The following is a 13,740-nucleotide window of genomic DNA, read 5'->3' as shown; positions in this document are numbered from 1 at the left end:
TCTTAAGATTAGAAGAATCTAAATCCTGATATGCTTAGGCTCAACTCAGGAGTGCTATTCATGTTCTTTGATTTATTAGTTAAGCCTATTTTTGGGTCAGGGTGATACGTATATTTTGGAAACATGATAGTATGATTGAGTGGGAGTGCTGAACATAAATATGGAATCTATAGCTTCTACTGGTGTATAGAAGTCAAGTGATAATTCCCTTCGAGCTTAGCTAAATAGAAGTAAATGGATGAGCTATTATTTAAGTGACTAATTCTTAGATCATTAAACATCATTTACAGGTAGCTAAGTGTTTTAAGGGGCCAAATACGTTGAGGGGTGAAAACGGTAAAATTATCTCGTCTTGAGTAAATCATCTATATAGAGGATCTTTGATCACAATAAGATTATAACAATGGTTAAATGAGATAGCATATCTATATCGTGGAACATATAATATGCTCTATATAAGTCTGAGAGTGCAATTCTAAGTTCTAAGAGTGGATTCAACGAGGAATTAATTAGTAGGGATTTACTTAGTAAATTCGGTTCACTTATTGGAAGCTCAGCATATAGATCCATGGTCCTCATTCTAGTTGAGACTATACTGCTTGTAAGACTCAATAATTGATTTGTAATTAATCAATTATAATTCTAAAGTTAGACTATGTCTAATTTTATGAATTTTCACTAAGCAGGGGTGAAATAGTAAAGAAAAGAGATTTTAGGTTTATTTATCAATTAAGAGACTCTATATGTCTAATTAATAATTAAATTAAATGAAAATATTATTTAATAATCTATTTTAGTTATTAAATAATTAGTTTTGGCATTTAAAAGGTTAGAATTGAAAAATTGACGTTTTTTAGAAAATAGAAATAAAAATTGTGAAAACTGCAAAATCCAAGTGAGGCCCAATAACACCTGTGGCCGGCCACTTAAGCAGATATTTCTAGTTGATATTTTCATTATTTTAATGCCAAATAATTGCTAACCTAAACCTAGTAGTTGCCTATAAATAGAAAGTGGTGGCTTAGTCAAATAACAAGTTTTATACGCCTTTTGGTCAGAAAATCAGAGATTGCCTTTTCAGAAAAATTGAGCCTTCCACTTCTCTCTCTCTATAGCCGACCCTATCCCTCTCTCTTTTCCTCTTCTCAATTTCGAAACCTTAGTGATATAGTAGTGCCCACACACAGCGAGTGGTACCTCAATCATAGATTGGAAGACTGTGAAGGATCACACATAAAGAGAAGGACATTCGGGCTCAGATCTTGATAATACTCTGCGACAGAAAGGATACAAGGGTTAGAGATCTGAATGGAAGGAGACATTATTCCGCTGCAACCAATGTAAGGTTTTCTTAACTTTATATGTGTTTAATTATCGTTTTAGAAAGTTCATATTTAGGGTGTTAAACAACATACTTGTGAGTAGATCTAAGATCCTGGTAAAATAAATTCCTACATTAGGCTCTTTCTAGTGTCTAGATTTGCTGCAAAATCTAAGTCCACAAAACCAGTGATTTCTTCCTTGTACTGGTTCTCCTTACTGAACACAATACCAGTTTCCAGAGTACCTTTCAGGTACCTCATAATCCATTTCAGTGCTTGTATGAAAACTTAACACAGTATACTGCAGTATGAAATTTATAAAAAAACACAGTAAAAAAGTAAAAAATAGCGCCTGACAGTATTTTTGTAAAAAAATGACAAAAGTTAGTATACCATGTAAATTTCCTAATAAAATTTCACCAATGATAGTTTATTTAGGTCCAATTAGTATTGAGCTTATTCAATGAATAATAATTATTTAATTTAAGGTTAAATTTCTCTCATTTGGGCCTTGTGTGAGAGTTAGAGGCCCATTAGTACTGGGTACGACATACTGAACTCAGTCCTCCCTCACATGAACAACACTAATTGTGAATGCCCATTTGTCTTATTTAAATAATTGTATTAGGCTAATTATACTAGTTTAACCTAATTAAAATTGAATTAGCAACATAATTAATTTTGAAATAAATAGAATTAAATTTTTATTAAATTATTTTAAAATTTAATTTAGAAAAACACACTTAGTTTAATGAAATATTCTAAATATAAATTTTTAGTAACTAATCAATATTTTCTAATATTTAATTAAGTAGAAAAATCTATTTAAATTGAAAATTAATTTGTTAATTAATTTTAGACTAATTTAAATTAGGATATTATAGAAAAAAAGAAAAATGTAATTTTTGACAAATATGTTGTTAATTCAATTCAATTTTATGGGCTCGGGTCTACGGCCCCCAACCCACTAACTTGGCTCTCCGAAGTTGTGGTTGTCGGAATCGGATGTCCATATCCATTCTGATTTGACTTGACTACACAAAAGATCCGAGTCGGATCGGGTCGACCCAACCAAAAGATAGCCATCTGGTAGGGTTTATCTCTCTCTCATGCGTTTTTGTTTTTGTGTAACGACTGTGAGCGACAACTGGTTGTTTGTTTTTCAAAAAGACTACATAAAGGCGGTTCCAGGCTCGACCTCCAAGCTCCTTTCTCATTCATTCATACGTATGTTGTGGACCATGGAAGCGCCATGAAGATGAAGCGTTCCTACTCTTGCTCATAGAAAAGCCCTGCGCGATTATGGCACGTGCTGAATCATTCTGTATATATGTTTGCTTTCCGAGAAATTGACTCTGGAAAATTTATTTGATTTGAACTTCTTTTCTTATCCAGCAATCGTTTTCATAGGGATATAGTTTCTTTCTTCTCTCGTGGAACTCTAGCAATGGCGGCCGATGTGCAAGTGAAGCTCGACACTCCTAATTCTTGCTGTGCATCGGTAAAATTTCGATTTGATTTGAGCATATATCTGTACATACATTTCTTTTTAGAATATTTTTGCGTTTATTCTAGCTGCATTTTCAATCTCACTTTGGTTATTCTTTACAGTTGAAGAACAAGTACTCCAAGCTAGAGGAGAAGCGGAATGCTCTTCGTCAAGCTGTGAAGCTTCTAGAGCAGCAGATTGATAAGATTCAAGCGGAGAGTAAGAAAGGTAAATATCTGTTTACGTTTGAGATTTTTGAATTTTAAATTTTTGTCAAAATTAGGCTTTCGATGTTATAATTAAGGAAAAAATGGTTAGCGAGGGTTGAAACTTATAATTTTGGTTTATACTTGTAGCATGTGAGAGAGAGCGGGCTAGGGCGGATTTTGAGAAAGGGGAGAAGGAGAAAGAGTCTGCTGCTAGGTTAGTTCTGGAGAATGAAGTGGCTACATTGAGGTCTGAGATTGTTTCTCTTAAGAAGGAAGGGGTTAAAGAAATTGGGGATGGAAATGGCGAGGTGAAGATTCTTCGGGCTCGTGTTTCTGTAGGGGAAAAGGAAATCAATAAACTAAAGGAGGTGGTTGAAAAAGAAAGGAAAGAGGCAGAATCAGTAAGGAAAAATGCTGAAGCGGAGAAGAAAAAAGCTTCTGAAGCACAAAAAATTGTGGAAGGTGAAAGAAGGAAGGCTGAAAAGGAAAGGAATGTTGCCAAGTTGGAAAAAGACAAAGCTGAGAATTTTAGGCTTCAGGTAGAAGCTATGAGGAAGGAAGCTGATGAAATGAAGTCAAAGTTGGTTTCGGAGGCAGTGAGATTAGAAGTGGTAAACACAAAGCTTGAAGGAGAAAAACAGAAGGTGGCCAAGGAGAGAAAACGGGCTGATTCAGAGAAGGCGAAGGCAGAGGAGCAAAGAAAGCTTGTGGAAGCTAATAGAAGCAAGATTTTGGATGGAAAGATTTATGCTGAAGGTTTATCTCGGCAATTGGAAGAGAGTAAAAGAAAGATTGATGAATTACAGAAAGAGATACATGAACTCAAGTCTTCCAGTAATTTATGTAAGGCATCTGTTGGCCAATTAGATGCTTCTATAAATACTGAAGATAAGACTGTAGTAAAAGGATCCCATGAATCAAAGTTTGTGTTGGAGCTCTCTTCAAAGATTGAGGAAGCAAACAAAAGGTTTCAGTCAGAGAAACAGAAGGCATCTAGAGAGAAAGAACGGGCTGACAGGGAGAAGTTGAATTCAGAACAACATAAAAAGCTTTCAGAAATGAACCGAAAGAAAGCACTGGAAGAAAAGTCTCGTGCTGATCAGTTGTGTAAGCAGTTAGAAGAAGAAAAACAAAAGGTCCTTGAATTACAAAAACAGATCCATGAGCTTCGTTCCAGTAGGAAATCAGTTGCGCCATCTGCTGTTTCAATGACTGAAAGTAGGGAACTTAATTTTTTGAAAAAACAACTCAAGTTTCAGAAAATGAAGAAAAAACATGCTAAGCAAGTATTGGAACTGGAAAGAAGCCGTAACTGTATCCTGCAACAAGAATTAAGGCATATAAAGCTGGATTTTGATCAGTTCTCATGTCGCCTAGACATGCTTCATAAATCTTTCTCAGGTACAAAAGGTGTACACAGCATAGAGAAGGTTGGTTTCCTCTATTTATATTTCGAGTAATTTCATTTTTTTCCCTAAGTAATTGGAGTATCCTTACTTGTTTGGGTCTTTATGTACTTCAGCTTGTCCTTGAAACAGAACTATGAGATGTGGGTTTGTTTCTTTGTTTTTGCTCGAAAATCACATGCATCGATGATAAACCTTTTTCCTATTCTCTGATGGTAAAACAGTAAACATTTTACTTTGAATTATCAATAAGGTTTGATGTTACACTGTTACCAAGTGACTGGATTTGTTGATATGTTGTTTAAGACATCCTGTCTCTCATTTTATTTGTCATAAGAAAATTAAAAGAATAGGAGAAAAGCTTTTTAGTTTCAATCTAATAATTAAATTGTTTATCTTTCAAATTATACTACTGGACCATTGATGCAAGCAATGGTCCCATATTTTTGATCTAATAATTAACTTGTTTATCTTTCCAGTATTTCACTCACATTTATATTGTGGAAGCTGTCAGTGCTTCTATTATCATAATTATCTTTTTCACTGTAAATCCACTTGTTTACTCACCTTTGGCATATTTTGTATCTAGCAATATATTTTCATCAATTTTGTTAAAAACCCCACAATATTTTGATCCTGTTTACTGATTGATACTTAATTGCACTCTGCAGACTGGGAACATCATAAAAGCACTGAAGTCAGGCTCAGAATCTTTTCAGATCTACCTACAAAAGCAAAACGAGCCTTTCAAGAGTAGCTGCCCAGCAGTGGATCCCTCTAATACTGTCCAGCAAACCTTACCACTCTCTGCACACTTGTCTACTGTGCCTGGGGCAAATTTTGTTGAACCTATTGCAGGTATTGATTCTAAATTGGAGTCTCTGCTTGGAGGCTCTACAACAACAATGTTAACGAGTTCTGCTATAAATTCCAATACAACATCTTTTTCTGATGGACAATTGGTCGGCTCACAGGATAAGAGTTCCTTTTCTGTTACGACGTCTGCAAAATTGGTTGAAGGGCATTCACAACCAATCCTTTCTGACTTGTCAGGTGAAGTTACTAAAATTAAGTCCGGTGAAAATCTTGCTGTTGTTGCTGAAAACAATGTTAAAAGCTCTGTTAGCAATGCTGCTGTTGGAGGAGTTATTGTGCACGGCAAGAAAAGGAAGAGAATGCTTGAAGCAGTTGAAACTATTGAAAACTTATACTTCGAGGAGAAGAAGCTGCATTTACGATTAGAAGAGAAGTTATCTGTTTTGCATGGTATTATTAAGAAGAAATCGGACAGTCCTTCCAGAGGAGAGAAATCACTACTTCCTAGTTTCAATGGCAACTCATATGGTAAGCATGGTAAGCAAAACAAGAAGAGAAAAACATCTTTTCAAGATAAAGTGGTAATGCAACATGCTTGTGATATTGACGAGCAAAAGGAGAGAGTTGTAGTTGAAACTGAAGTCCATGGAAATGCAAGTTTCGGCAAACAGACCTCCCTAATTGGCATTGATCAGGTGGCAACTTTTGGAGCAAAGGGGGAAGGCAAAAGTGATTCTGCTAAATGTGATTTTGATGCTGTGGTGGGTTTTGAGGACCTAGTTGATGGTAATTACATAAATCTACTAAACTTGGACAGTGCTGCTGATGAAGAATGTTATAGATTAGCAATGGAGATGCCTCTATCCCCTATACATCATGAAATTGATATAGAGCTTGCTGACACAGTAAATGTGGATAATACAAAAACCTTAGGTAATGAACCCTTACGCTTAAATGAAGAAAAAAAGATGTTACCATCATGCAGAATTGATACTAATGATATGGAAATTGGTATCAATAACACAAGTTCTGATGGTTCTTCTACTGCAACTAGTTCCTTGGGGCATAACAATGAAAACCATGTTAGTACTATAGGCATGGTTAGGAATGATTGGCATACTAGTGAAGTTGGAAAAGCTCCTAGTTGCTTGAGTAGCAACTTTGGTGTGGAAAGTACTAATCCGACTATTTTACAAGATGAGAAGTCTAAGTTTCAGTTTGGTGGTGAATCTTGGTCTGCTACCAAAAATATTTTAGAACGGTGTGTTGTTTTTTCTAAGATACAGGATCGAAGCTGCTTCTCCAGGATACAATATGCAATAAGAACTTGCATAGGACAATGCTCTGTGGCTACTAAAACGGAATGGATGATGGGTGAGATTCTGCTGGCCCTTAAAATTGAAGAAAAGCTTTCATCCAAGTAAGTTTTTTTTTTCTTATTTTATTTTGTTGTATACATATATTTAATGAATTGCCTTTCTCTTTTCTTATTCACTCAATCACTTCTCAAATTCTTGGGTATCTATCACACATCACTGGATAATTTCACTTGTGTTCTTATGCGTGGAAAATTAGTCTGATTATTTATTTATTTAATCTGTAATGATGGAATCTTGAGTAACTTTTTTTTTCTTCATTGGTGTAGGGAGAAGGTCTGCGCTCTCTTTTCCCTGCTGATGATTAACTTTTCTGTGACTGCTTCTGGTAAATTTGGAAACTTCATAAATTGGGCATCGATCTCTTGCTTGGATTCTTTTGCCGGGCATGTAATTTCAGGTTGCAATTGCATGCTATATACACATTGGCTGTTTTTTCATTCATGATTTGGTTTTTCACAACAGTTCTGAAGTTTAACTTTCTATGCTGTTTTTGCAGTGATGTCTGATATGGAAGTTAGAAGGTTGTTTGCAGAACTAGGCTGTTTAGATGAGCTGTTTAGTCTGATTGAGAACTTTCTCATGGATGAGTGTGCTAAGGTGTACGATGATCTCTCATTTGAATTTCCGGTCAAGTGTGATTCAAGAGTTCAGAGCAGTCTTGATGTCTCAGATAGATCTTTGTTCCCTGTACCAGCATCAGCAGAACTGTTGATAGCAGGGAGCATCATACTGGCATCAATTTGTGCAGCAGTTGATCGCATTGGTTTTATCTGCGAAACATCTTACAGCATTTTACGGGCCCGCAGACTTAACAATTCATTGAAACTAAGTATTCTTCATATATTTGCATATTTGGGTGGAGATCAGTTTTTCAGTTTGAGTGATTATAGTCTGATGATGACTGTATTGAAGTCTTTAGTTAGGGACATTGAGAGACTAGGTTCTTCCGATGCTTCTGATTCTTGCAATTCACTTATGATTGATACTCGATCTGCAATCTGTCCATGTGTCAAATGTCCATTTTCAGGAGATGTTATGTCTGTCGATACCGTGACATCTTTCCTTTTGGGGAAGCTCAAAGCTGATGACTTGTTGGAAACTAAGTATAACACGTCTGACTTCCAATCAGACCCATTCAGCAATGTGGCTTTATATAGTCTCAACGATCTTCTATCTTTGGTGGAGCTAGTAGCATACCACATGGTACGGTTTGCTCTTCTCTTTTTTTTTTTTTTGAAGTTTAATGTTGGCCATCTTTTGCTGGAATTTGTCAATGCATTGATACTTTGTTTCAACTTTGAGAATATGTTTAATTTCATGAAACTATATTAAGTTTTTATTATTGAGAAGTTGGTTTTATCAAGGTAATAATCTCTGGAAATTTATTGAAAGTAACTGATTTAAGGATTAACACATCTTTTGTCAAGATTCTTAACTAATCTCATGAGTCATGAGTGGCAGCTTTTTGATGTGCTTTTACGAGTTATCTTGACATTTTCTTGTAGTAACAACCACCTTATGAAGACTAACATTATAAGAATGTACACCATAATGAACAGGAGTTTGGACTATTTTTTTTATTTAATTCATTAACTATTAAAAATTCTGACTTTCTATGCTTTTCTCTTATTTTGTAGGGTTGGGAGTGGACTTGTCTGAAAATAGTGCCTCAGCTGGTAAAAGTTTTGGAATCATGTGTCTATAAGAAATCAACTTCAGAAGTAGTTGTTCTCCTTGGTCAACTTGGCAGGTATGTTTGCATATTTTATTTTTGATCAACATTGATGACTTATCATGTCTATATTTTCTGTAGCCTTTACCCTCCCTTCGATCTTAGAAAGCTTTTTGATGTAAACTTCATTTCCTATTCATTTGTTGTACACAAACATTTATATATATACACACACATATTATGTGTAACAGGACTGGAGGCTTCATCATCATTTCCTTGCTCACCTCACTAAAATTATTTTCTTACAAAATTTTTGAGTTACTTTTCTTAACATCATCTGCCTAAATTTCCATAAGATGATTTGGCATTTTAAATTTCTCCGTCCTTTTTTCTTTGCTGTTTTTTGCTATTTCCAATTGTTACCATATGTATCACTTTGAAACTTTTTTACCATTTATCTAATCTATTAATTAAACGTCCTTGTCTGAGCATATTGAAAGTATGATTGTGGTCGTGCAGTACTACTGCATATTGAGTTTAGTTTTGATTCGTTTTACTCTGAATGTGCTTTGTTGATGGGTACATTTATTCTTTGATAGTATTATTTTAATTATTTGGTATACTAAAACATCTGTTCTTTTGTAGACTTGGCGTGGAGGCTTCTGGATATGAAGATAAAGGAGTTGATCAATTAAGACGCGATTTGTCCTCATTTTTCCGCGGTGGCATCAGCATTATGGCAGGTCTACCTATTCAAATTGCAACAGTTACTGCTGCATTAGGCATTCTCTCTATAGATTTCAAGACAATCATCGAAACCAAGGAAAAGTTTTCGGGCACTGCAAGTGAGTCCATCCTGGTTGATATGATTAGAAAATGGTTCTTTTTACTAAGCAGGAGGCAACAAGATTTGTCTTTCAGCATTTTACAGACTAGTGGTGTAAATAAGTAGTCGTATACATGGTGTTGTGAAAGCCAAATTAGCAAAAACATCAGTATTCAAGTTAATTAATCATGGGAACAACAGTCAATTTTCACCATTTGATAGCACATAGATATTGAAGAACTTGAGGAAATTTTAGACAGCTCTGGGGATTCAATCTATTTTTCTTTCTCTCTTTAATTTCCCATTTAAATATGGGACCTGTAAATGTTGACTCTAATTACTGAGGATTGCAAAAGTGCTGGCTCAATTTGTTTCCCATTTTTGTAAGTTAGTTCCATACTGTTCTATTATTAGGGAAGCATTTGGTGGATTCTATATTGTAGATCTCAGCTGCGTAGTATAGACTAATTCAGTATCTGAAGGTGTGTCGACAATGATTGAAACACAATTTCAATATTTGGGTTCTGTTCTATGTTTGTGGACTTGATTATTGTTGATTCTAGTATTGTCTGAAATCAGACTGGCATCGTCAGCAGCAGGAAAGCCTGAAGACCATCATGTCTCCGGCTATAATCATTTTCTATTGGCTCAACAGATGTTTAGATAAATTTCAAAGTGATGAGCTCGGATAGGCAGTGCTGTATTACCTGTATGTTTATCTAACCTTAAGACCATTTTATGTGTAGAGCTTATTTGGTGGTATGCCCTGTTAATTTTCCTTTTCCCTTTTATTTGCATTTTGAGGATGTTGAAAAGCTGAGAGTAATGCAGGTTTGTAGTTCATTGTGTAAAAAGTTGGACTTGTATATTTTTTGCCATGTTTTCCTTTTCGGCTAATGGACTTGCAATTACGGTAACAAGGTCCAGTACAGGACTATAAGATGATACTTCTTTCTTTCTTAGCAAAAGATATAAAACTAACTAGTTTCCATGAAATCCATACATAAAAACCATTTTCTTTTTCCTACTTAACTTTTTTGCAGGTATATCACATCATATTAAATCTAGTAGAGGTGGAATACTCTGTTCATTTCTGAAGAAGTTGTCAGGATCGACCTTGTTCTTCACTTGAACTAGTCTCTTGAAGTTACCCTTGAAGTACTTTGTACCCCAAACACTTGCTTCTTCAAAGCTTGTCTTTCCCAATCTATTTGTCCCCAAATCAAGGTCTCTATAGTTAATATAGGCAGCCCTAGGAGAGTTTGAAACGTATGGCCGCATATACCTATAGAGCATTCTAATCCATCTTACATGTTTGTTTGACACGTTAGTTCCATCCTCATTCCATTTCACTAAGTACTGTATATTGTACATATTTCCCTTCCTGTGAGGGAATGGAGTTTCTGAATCAGGAATCTCATTCATCTTTCCCCCAAAAGGGTCCATTATCATGCATACAAACTGATCTTCTTCCAAAAGCCTTTCCCAAATCCCTTTCAATCCAGATTCAGGTATAGGTTGTTTCACAAAGTCAGATTTTCCCTTGAAAGAGCTTTTATAAAGAGTCTTCCTATCAAGTAAAAGCTCTATTGGTTGATCTTTTTGGTACCCAGCAAAGTACATGACTGATTGGATCCAGTCCATCTCAATACAATCTTGGGCCTTTAAACCCAACTCAGGAAACCTCTCATTCATCAAAGGAATCAGTTCATCCATTCTTCCAAGAAACAGTGAGTTGAAAGAAGTTTGGATTGTTTTCTGATCCCCATTCCCCACATTTTGGATAATGATTCTGATGAAAAGATCATCAGGCAATTGGTCAACAATGGACTGCCACCTATAGACAAGCCAAGTGGCACCCTGTGAGAGAGTTTTGGTAACTGTAAAGCCAGTCACTATAGGTGGTATTTTAACCAACTTGATTTTCCAAGAAAGAACAATCCCAAAACTCCCTCCCCCACCTCCTCTAATGGCCCAAAATAAGTCCTCTCCCATACTTTTTCTATCTAGAAGTTTCCCATTTGAGTCAACTAAATAAGCATCCAAGACATTATCAGCTGCCAACCCAAATTTTCTCACCAATGTACCTAAACCACCTCCACTAAGGTGCCCCCCAAGACCTACACTTGGACATATCCCAGCTGGGAATCCATGGATTTCACTTTCCTTGGCAATAGCATAGTAAAGCTCCCCCAAAGTTGCCCCTGACTGAACCCAAGCTGTTTCATCTTCAAGATTCACATCAATGGATCTTAGGTTAATAAGATCAATGATTATGAAAGGGGTTTTGGATAGATAGGACAGTCCTTCATAGTCATGACCACCACTACGAATTCTGACTTGCAAACCATTTTTTTGGCTGCACACAACAGCTGCTTGGATTTCAGACTCGTGGAAAGGAGTGATAATTAGAAGAGGCTTAAGGGCTGTGGAGTTTGACCATCTTGGGTTCTGTTGAGAAGATTCTAAGAGTGGTTGGTATAGAGGAGAGTCTTTTGTGTACATGATTTTGAAACTTTGGGTAAAGGATTTGAATTGGGTTGACATACAAAGAAAGAAATTTTCTTTAACATGATTATTACAATTTGCGTCCGAGAAAAAGATTATTGATAGAAAAAGCAAAGAAATCAGTGGAGTGAGGCTCTTCATCTTTGCCAGTTTATAATTATACATGAATGAGAAGGTTATATATCAACTTTGAAGATTATTAATTTGTACATGTTGGTGAAATGGAATATTTAGTAGAAAGATTCTTAAGTCGGCATTGTTACTTCTATTAGTTTTAAAAGCATTTTGTACATACAAAAATAATTTAAGGAAGCGATATTTCCCATGAACAGGATGATGAGCAAGAGTATCTATCAAAAGAAATTTGTCTTTTTTATATCTCAGTTTAACTAATAAGACTATGTATAATTATCTATCAAATTGCTTAGTTTAAGATCTTGGAAAGAATCCACGATGAATTTAGATATTTGAGGTGTTATTTACACGTCAGTTATATGCATGACACGTAGCATTAACAATACCACGTACGTTTCCATATGTCCAAGTTTGGTTGCTTAATAATAAGTTAATAAAAGGGTTAATAAACTTTTTGTACGTTCACTCATCAATATCATTAGCCTCTATTGTGTCCTATTTAAACTCTGATTGTCGTATTCTAATCAAAATAGTTTGTAGTTCATTCTGGCTCCTAGTAGAACAATATTTTTTATCCAAAAAAACAAGTAGAACTATATTTGAGCTGTTGCAGTAACTCATCAATATTAACAAAAATTTGGCCAACTTAAAAAATAAATAAATTAACCAACCCTCTAAAAAGTATCGGAAATTATTTTACAAGAGTTAAAATTATTAATTTCAAAATATAAATATATAGTAGGAATAATATTTATCTAATTCGATCCAAGTAAGTGCACATTTCATAACATATTAGATCCAATTGAATCTATGATAATGTAAATTGAGTGCATTGGATCAATTATTTATTTATTAAGAAAAAATTACTTTATTAATCAACTAATCTTTAGAGTATCTCCAATAATGCACTATTTTATCAAGTTATAGTATGAAATATTCATACTATTTTATTCCAATGATACACTAAATTATGCACTTAATTTTATACTATTAATGGTGTTAGATTTTGAATTTACACCAATTTAGTATTTTTTTTAGGCATTCTAACCCTTATTTTATTTTATTTTAAAAAACAATCTCTTTAAATTAAATTTATCACAAAAATAACAATTAATTGAAATTACAAAATAATAATAACTTAATATTAAATAAAATAAACATTAAGTAAAATAATAATTTAATAATCAAATTGATCACTTGAGGATCTTAACCTTGAAGAATATCAAAATATTGGTTATATCAACTTAAATTATTGTGAGAATCTTGATATTCTTGAGAAACTTCGTATTGTTGATGAGCTCTTTTTTGCATAATTTTTATTTGCTCATTTTGAAAAGTTTTTAGCGGCTAAACCCTCTCAACTATAATTTCACTTGCATTTAACTTTTCAAGCTCAAATTTTTGCAGTAAAACCCTCCAAACTACTGAACCAATAGTAAATTTAAGGTGTCATCCGATTAACTGTCACCATAAATTGCTTATGTGCATACTCTTGTACACGTGACACATTTATTAGTATACAAAATATTATTATTTAAAAATTATTTTCAAAATTCATTTAAAATTAAAGAAAATTATAAAAATAAAAAATAAAATATTATAAAATTTGAAATATTTTTTCTATATTTCTAAAATAATAATATTAGGTGAACCAATATAAACGTGTCATGTGTATAAGAATATACACATAAGCTGTCAATGTTAGCAGTTAACTGTAGAAAGTGGATGACACCTTAAATTTGCAAACAATTAAGTAGTCAAAATTTGAGCTTAGAGAGTTAAGTGTAAGTAGAGTGATAGTTGAGAGAGTTTAATCGCAAAAATCTCTTTTGAAAATGTCCTATATATATATATATATATATTTTTTTTTTTCAAAAAATGTATTTTTTAATTGATTTAATAACTATTTTATTTTACTAAATTATTTTAACATTTTAATTCTTACTAATAGTCATGATATAATTATATCATAAATGAA

General features: G+C 34.0%; 2 protein-coding genes across 3 annotated transcripts; one reads left to right on the top strand and one right to left on the bottom strand.

The window, feature by feature from the left end:
- The first annotated feature begins 2,434 nt into the window (after positions 1–2,434).
- Positions 2,435–9,973, top strand: LOC115696829 (uncharacterized). 2 transcript variants are annotated; one of them, XM_030623712.2, is made up of 9 exons: positions 2,435–2,627; positions 2,733–2,823; positions 2,934–3,039; positions 3,168–4,450; positions 5,098–6,662; positions 6,888–7,018; positions 7,118–7,824; positions 8,259–8,371; positions 8,939–9,973. In XM_030623712.2, the coding sequence occupies exons 2-9, from the start codon at positions 2,770–2,772 to the stop codon at positions 9,243–9,245; spliced, it is 4,266 nt and encodes a 1,421-aa protein (XP_030479572.1). In that variant the 5' UTR covers positions 2,435–2,627; positions 2,733–2,769; the 3' UTR covers positions 9,246–9,973. The 2 variants fall into 2 exon arrangements, with proteins under 2 accessions (XP_030479572.1, XP_030479571.1); XM_030623711.2 differs by having other exon boundaries at positions 2,718–2,823.
- A 199-nt stretch (positions 9,974–10,172) lies between these two features.
- On the bottom strand, positions 10,173–11,874 carry LOC115696831 (berberine bridge enzyme-like 22). The gene has a single exon (XM_030623715.2). The coding sequence runs from the start codon at positions 11,790–11,792 to the stop codon at positions 10,173–10,175; it is 1,620 nt and encodes a 539-aa protein (XP_030479575.2). The 5' UTR covers positions 11,793–11,874.
- Between the last annotated feature and the right edge of the window lie 1,866 nt (positions 11,875–13,740).

This window comes from Cannabis sativa, chromosome 7 (assembly GCF_029168945.1).
Source record: "Cannabis sativa cultivar Pink pepper isolate KNU-18-1 chromosome 7, ASM2916894v1, whole genome shotgun sequence".
Lineage (NCBI taxonomy): Eukaryota > Viridiplantae > Streptophyta > Magnoliopsida > Rosales > Cannabaceae > Cannabis > Cannabis sativa.
Note: the sequence above shows the minus strand (reverse complement) of the source record. Positions and strands in the feature narration are given on the sequence as shown.